The sequence below is a fragment of the Coregonus lavaretus genome, assembly GCF_964263955.1.
Source record: "Coregonus lavaretus genome assembly, chromosome: 1".
Classification (NCBI taxonomy): Eukaryota; Metazoa; Chordata; class Actinopteri; order Salmoniformes; family Salmonidae; genus Coregonus; species Coregonus lavaretus.
The window spans coordinates 57,896,019-57,903,306 of NC_139988.1; the positions used below are offsets into that span (position 1 = coordinate 57,896,019).

Sequence of the window (7,288 nt, forward strand, 5' to 3'; positions counted from 1 at the left end):
TACATCCTTTTCAAGATTTGTTTATTGAAAGTAAAACTGTACATAAGACAATGAGTGTGCCATCTCCAACATCCTCACAGAAAAAAACAAGCCCGAGCATCACATTACACTTAAAACAGTGCAAAGAGCTGTATCAAATACTTTCATTTAACATAAACCACATGTAACAAAGGTAACTCTATGACAGTAACTACCGTACATTGATCATAACCACACTGTGTCTGGATCTGTTTACATCATCAGGGAAACTGGAGAGAACACAGGGATAATTTGACCTCCACCTACATCATTATTGTAACCAAATTCACAACAGTTTCAATAATTGATCCTAATCAATTGGCTCAGTAACTTGGTACAATGGGTAGGCTAATGCAGATACAGCAGCAACATGGGGAGACTGACACCATCATTTCTGGAGTCACAATGCAATGTTTTATAACAGGGAATAAAAACATTGTGAATCATCTTTGGCATGCTTGGTAAATACGATCTGGTTCAAAAACAACGCAATAAAGGATAAATGTTGTAGAAAATAGTCCTTTAAACAATTACCTACATAACCTATTCAGTTATAACCTAAACTTTAGTCCTATTTTGTATACTAATGCTCATACATTTGAAATAGACAAAATGTAACAGAACAAGCTTTGTTGCTGTTTCGTACCCATTGAGAAAGAAATTATGTTATACAGGACAAATTTTATTCTGTAAGTTCCAGATAAACCATTGTTTAAAGTTGGCTAAACATCAAAATACCTAATAAGGTATGTGCTACTGTCGAACTTTCTGAAATTCAGGAGGAAATGTTCCCACTTCCCAGACCCTAGTCTTTTGTGACAGACGTTAACAGATCTGACTGATACAAAGAGACACAATTGGTTCCTATCCAAACAACTGTCAATATTAGTTACACAGACCAGACAGACAAAAATCAAGTGTTCTACACAACAACAGATGAGGAATAGCAGCAGACTGTCATAGTTACTGAATCAGATCAATCAGACCAATAACAGATCAGGGTGGCCCTGGTTAGAGATCACAATCATGTTCATTAGGCACAAAGCGGAAGAAAACTGACAAATGTTCCTTTTGTTTTCCATTGTTATTGTTTATGTTTTCCGCGGCATACCCTAATGAACACGACCCATGATTGACACAGTATACAGTATGTGGTCAAACTTGGAATCATGCCCAATCCACCTGGTTAATGGCATCTAATAGGCAACTTGAATATCCCAACAAAGCAGAGCAGAAGGCACACTTTAATGAAGAAAATAAAAAAAACTAGACATTAAACCACATAATACCTTAACAATAAAGATGGATTCATCACCAAAAGCTGACAGAATCATTCTGCACCCTTATGAATTCACTGTGCTTTTCAGAAGAGGCAAAGAAAGGAGTGTCCACTATGACTCTTGCGGGTCAAAAATGAGCCCATGCTTATGCTCACCCACTGCACTCAGCATCAGAGAATCTTAATCGTTCACGGTGTTTTGTGAATTTGGGTTGAGCCAGGTCGCTGACTGTCTGAGCACCTGCAAAAAACAACAATCAGTAATTCATATTTTTGTACATATTTTTCAATATGCCGATTATAAGTCATCATGCAAATGAGTGACATTTTGCTAGTCAATAGCAAGCAATGTATGCATCATCCTTACTCTATGCAGACTCCTCGCTGGCTCTCTTACGAGACTGGTCACCTCTGCAAAATAAAAGGAAGCTTAGTCAAAAACCAGGGTTGTGCTCTTTAGGCACAAAACACAAGAAAACAGTCCAAAATGGGGATGTACTATCTGAACTTGTCTAATAAGAAACGCACATTAACGTTTTCCTAAAGAACACTACCCTGGTGGAAGTATTATTTATTTATTTGCTAAACTCTGCCTTGTAACACTCACCTGGGAAAGCCATTCAGAGAGAGCTCCATTTGTAGTTTCTGGTCACGAGCAGCATAGTCAGAGAGCTGGGATTCCACTGTTGGGGGGTTGATTTGAGGAATGAATCCAGAGAAGAGAGCTGGGGCTAAATGTGCCCAATCTGAAACAGGTAGCCAATAGTCATTATAATAGAGGTCATAACACATACAGGGCAGGTGTTTTATAGTGCATGTTTACCTCTCCAACTTCAAGTGGGAGACACAAATAGTGCTCATCAGAGTTATCCATATTTCTCACACTTTTGATTGGTGCTACACTCGTGTTTGACAGTTAAACATCATTTTAATAGTGGATGTAACTATTTAGGCAGCAGCATGTGTTGTGGCATTTTAAAAAAGACAGAAAGGAAAGGGCTCACCTGGCCGAAGAGTATAGAGGCCTTTCACCACACTGGCCATTGTTGAAGGTCTGACTTGAAAAGGCATGGAATGGGCTTCGAGGAGAAGAGCTAAAGGAAAAACAGAGAAAAAAAATAAACAATAATAATTAAGCATCAACAACACAATTTTACAAGATGAGTAATAAGCTAAATAGTTTGGGTTTGGACTGCAAGGCGGGGTGTCAGTTGACCAGTCCACTGTACTCACGTATCAACGTGTTCACATGTTTTTCTGCAACATGATCAGTAAAAAGCTTCATGAGATCTTCTCGCAGGTGTCGGTTTAACTTCGTTTCAATGTAGAACTTATTCTTAGAAATGAAGAAGAAAAACATGCTTGTATGAAAGGAGTATATGATTAAGGTCTGCCCTAAACATTGATGGAGTAGGCTTTATCTATATCCTGGAAACAGGCCCAAAGAGATTTAATGGAAAGCATATTCCAAGGATGAGCACTTCATCAGGATACATACCATGTAGATGAATACAGGAACTATGCATTGAAGAGCATCTGTGTACTGAGTCAGAGCAATGTTGAAATTCTCAATGAAATTCCCTGGTGGACTGATCTGATAAAAGAGAAGAAATTATCAGTGTTAATTTACTTATCAGGTATTTATGCAAAAAAAATGCAGTGAAATGGGGGATACTATCTGCACAATAAGAAACACTTGTTTTTGTTATCCATTGCAAATATTTTTGTACAGTATGTACCCTATGAACACGACCCAGGTTCTCTGTTTTCACTTACCTGTAAATCAGATGAGACTTGTTGAAGATGGGTAGTAATCTTCAGCATCAAGTCTTTGTACAGTAGCTCAGAGTGCTGTTGACAAACACACTTGTACACGTAACTGAAAAAGGGAAAGGAAATGACCGTTAAAATGTTAACAAATGTGACCAACCGGCTCAATTCGGTCTTATGTAGCAAAATTTGAAATTGTGTTTTTTACATTGGATAAAAGTAGACTCAGAGCTAGAACATTTTATATAATACACTATAATTGAGGAACAATGGGAAAGTAATTCTGCTTTGAAAGTTGATAAACTTGTAACCTCACTTTTGAGAAAATGGCCCTTGAATGTTTTGGTACACCTACTGGAGAGCTCTTCTTTGTCTACACCCATTCAGCATCGTTCACACCCTCTAAAGCCTTAGCCCCACCCATCTCTTTGATTCACATGTGAGGCCATGTACTAAACAACCAAAGATTCCAAGACTAAAGGCTGGTTTATACTACGGGTGTGTTCGTCAATTTAATCTGGAGTGCCAGAGTGTGCTCAGAGTGCGCTCTGGGCGTTCGTAAACTCAGAGCGTTGTCATATTGTCAGTTCGTAAATTCTGAGTGTTCCGCTCTTGGAGCGTTCAGAGCACACACTGGACGCTCTGGCCGAGGAGTAGGGTTGATCCAAGCGTTCTGACCTAATAACAGCACCCAAGCTAACTGGCTAACGTTGGCTAGCTTGCTAGCTACTTCCAGACACAAATGAGAGAACAGCTCACTCTGACCATTTTGATCGCCCTAGCAGAGCTGGTTAGGCTATTTTTATGTTATCCAGAGCGTTGGGTGACTGCAACTGTGCTGCTGGCAACAATTTAATTACGCTTTTTTGCCAATGTTTACTGACACCGGCCATATTAAAATGGGTGTTGAGCATTCGTAAATTTGTCAGTTATTCTGCGCTCTCGCACACTCAGACGAGATAGCCAGAGCGAATTTACCAGCTACGTCTATCGACAGTTGTCGCAGTATTCTATTGAAATGGTTACTTGCATAGTGGAGTCTTTTGTTTAGAGATTTAGCTAGCTAGCTAAACAATGACCATAATCCCAACTCATAACATTACTATCCTGCATGAATCTGCAGGCAGCTAACCAACCAGGTTCAATGTTAGCTAGCTAATATTAGGCTGTAACTAGCAATGCAAATGGCTCTGAGATACAAATAATATAACTACACAGATCATACACATAATGTTAGCTAGCGAGCCAGCCAGCTAACGTTAGCTAGCTAGCTAACAGTACACTTTAACTTAAAATAAAAACGACTTTGACAAAATTAGAAACGTGTAATATCTGAAAATGTAGCTAGCTAGACTATTTTACCCATATACATGGACGGACGCTTCTCCCTCTCTGTCACAGATGCCATGGTTGCCCTTAGTTTGAAGATGTAATCCGGAGACAGGTGTTTTATACAACAGCCTTCTGTGTGTTCTCTTTTCGACTCTGTCTGCATATTTGCAATCAAACGCCAGAATTTTCTCCATCTCCTTAGCTATCATACTCTAATTCCACTGATTTCAAAACTCGGTCCTCCAGAATGTGGAGAGCCACACTTATGCAGTTCTACTATGCAATATATTTTCTTTAAAGCCGTGTTAGACAGGATTATCTACACATACCGACCAGCTCAAATAGGCAGAAGTGTGCTACATGGCAGACCAATCCAAACTAATCTCTCGGCATGTCCAGCCCACTCATTATCTCAGCCAATCATGACTAGTGGCTAAACCAACTAGGCTCGTAATTTAACCATTTTATTCGTATTTACAGATGGCATACATGTTTGTTATTAAGGCACATGAAAGCTCACATGTTCCAGAAGGCATTTGTGCGAAAAAATGCATTTTGAGTTTACGTTCAAATGGCTCTTCTGTGAAGTAGTGACGCGCGACATACGCCTAGTTTCCTGAAACAAGTCACAAATGGCAATATCTCCCCTCAAAGGTCTCACACATGAGTAGTACAGCAGTTCCATGTCTTAATTTCTTTCAAAGCTACATAAGATATCAATACAGTCACACAGTTTGTGTCTCACCTGTATATCTGCTCATATGAAATGGAGATGTGGTCCATGGGGTTTTGTATCAGCAGGTGGTCAATGGCTTTCTCCAGATTCGGCCAGTATGTGGTTCTATAGTCCTCTTCGGTCATTGCATTCATTACTGAAACACAAAATTATAAAGATTAGGTTATTTTCATTACAACTTGAGCCGTCTCTCTGTCCTGACATGACAATAAAATGAATTCCAAACAAGGACTACAGCATACAAGGGACATTAGCTGAGGAATGTTCAACTCCGTTCTCTTATATCGAGGCGGAGTTGAGTTTTAATAAGTGGTCACGAGACTTGCTAGCAACATTTAGTCAACTTCAGCCAATTCTTCTAAAAATGTCAATTCTGAAAACTATTACCTGTACATATGTTTGCCCTGTACAACTGTGGTCCTTCTGCTTGGTGCTGAAATTCATACTTTTAAAAGAAAAACTTTGAATACAACCACCGACCTTTTCCTCATTTGTGTTGCTCAACTCAGCGCATGTGACAATTTAGCTGAGGAACCCTTAACTCCGTTGTCTTATATCGAGGCGGAGTTGAGTTTTGATTACTGGACACGGATTTGCTAGCAACAACATTGAGTCATCAACATCAGTCAATTATTGTAAAAAATGTCAATTCTGAATACACTTCACTGTACCCATCTTTGTCCTGTACAATTGCGGTCCTTCTGCTTGGTGGTGAAATTCATACTTCTAATAAATACTTTTATCGAATACCTGGGTCAATGGAAACCTGCCTATTGAGTCACCATCAGTCAATACTTGTAAAATATCAATTCTGATAACGCTTAGCTGTACCTATGTTTGTCCTGTACAACTGTGGTCCTTCCGCGGAGTGCAGAAATTCATAGTTTTAATAAAAACTTTTGTGGAATACAACCACCAACCTTTTCCTCGTTGCTCGTACTACATAAACTGAGATTCAATTGGGTCATGCTATCCCATCCCAAGGATATTCCTTAGCTAAACGGTCATATAGTAGCCAACTTACTCCACTGACGTTTAGGCCAAAGGCAATGCAATGGCATATTTACATGGCAAACTACATCCTCATCCCATATCAGTAAATCAAAAACATGATAAACATAAACACGATGCTTTCAACTTACGAAACTTTGAGGCTGAGTTCAGGGTCAGTTTCCCTGCGATGGAAGCCGACGATGAACTGTCAGTCTCGCTGGTGTCACTGCTCACGCTGCTCGAGTCTGAATCCATGAACTTTGAACCACTGCTGGAACTGGAACAAACCTTTGCGTGGTTCCCCTGGGGCCCTACATCTCGCGTGCCCAGAACCGGCAAAATGGGTAGGGGCTGGGGTTCATTTGACAGCTCGGTCCTGAGATAGTGGACTTGTCCACTGGCACGGTTTTCACAGTAGTTATGGTTGTGGTCGTCATTTAGACCAGAACTTTCTTCTTCCATGTCCTCCATGCTTTAGCCTTTCAAGTTGTCTAAGGAAAATCTTCATGAATTTGATGTTCGGTTAGATTAATTTTGTTTTTAGAGCACCATCGCTTTGCACCTTGTACACGCTAGTTGCTGTATGGGAAGTAAATTAAATGTTTTACGACACTTTGCAGCATTTGCTTTCAGGCAGAGCTGAACTGGGGTGGACCGATCGTCACTGGTTACCACAGCCACAAAGTCAGAAGGCCCGCCTACTCAACCAATCAGATGAGGGAGTGTGGTGACGCTAGGTTTTTGGTTCGTGGGAAACGACCAATGACGTGTATAAACCCACATCGTTGGAAACGACCAATCAGTTGAGGGAGTGTGATGACGCGTATGCCGACCGGCTTGCAAGGGCCAGTCACAGAGTTTATAAACTGTACTGTCTTTGGGGGCCAGACGAGAAACATGCATTTCTTATATTTATTTATCTGTCAATGATTTGGTTTTTTATTTCTTTTTATTTCACCTTTATTTAACCAGGTAAACCAGTTGAGAACAAGTTCTCATTTACAACTGCGACCTGGCCAAGATAAAGCAAAGCAAAGCAGTGCGATAAAAACAACAACACAGAGTTACATATGGGGCAGGGACGGCCTGTTCAATAGGGCGATATGGGCGACGCACTGCCAAACGGGAAAAGGAAGGGATTTTTTTTCTAATCAATTATA

At 40.2% G+C, this 7,288-nt stretch overlaps 1 protein-coding gene across 1 annotated transcript; it reads right to left on the minus strand.

Annotated features, from left to right (window-relative positions):
• LOC311144056 (CDK2-associated and cullin domain-containing protein 1-like) lies at positions 1 to 6,720 on the minus strand. Its single transcript, XM_084179996.1, has 9 exons — positions 6,278 to 6,720; positions 5,145 to 5,271; positions 3,074 to 3,176; positions 2,796 to 2,891; positions 2,531 to 2,633; positions 2,302 to 2,391; positions 1,905 to 2,043; positions 1,665 to 1,708; positions 1 to 1,538 (listed from the first exon to the last, which is right to left on the minus strand). The coding sequence occupies exons 1-8, from the start codon at positions 6,597 to 6,599 to the stop codon at positions 1,666 to 1,668; spliced, it is 1,023 nt and encodes a 340-aa protein (XP_084036122.1). The 5' UTR covers positions 6,600 to 6,720; the 3' UTR covers positions 1 to 1,538; position 1,665.
• Between the last annotated feature and the right edge of the window lie 568 nt (positions 6,721 to 7,288).

Excerpts from the sequence above, each read along its gene's own strand:
- LOC311144056 (XM_084179996.1), bottom strand. The coding sequence starts at position 6,599 with ATGGAGGACATGGAAGAAGAAAGTTCTGGTCTAAATGACGACCACAAC. Across the intron at positions 5,272-6,277 it reads GAACTCAGCCTCAAAGTTTC|TAATGAATGCAATGACCGAA; the intron begins GTAAGTTGAAAG and ends TTTGTGTTTCAG. Across the intron at positions 2,392-2,530 it reads ACATGTGAACACGTTGATAC|CTCTTCTCCTCGAAGCCCAT; the intron begins GTGAGTACAGTG and ends TTTTTCCTTTAG.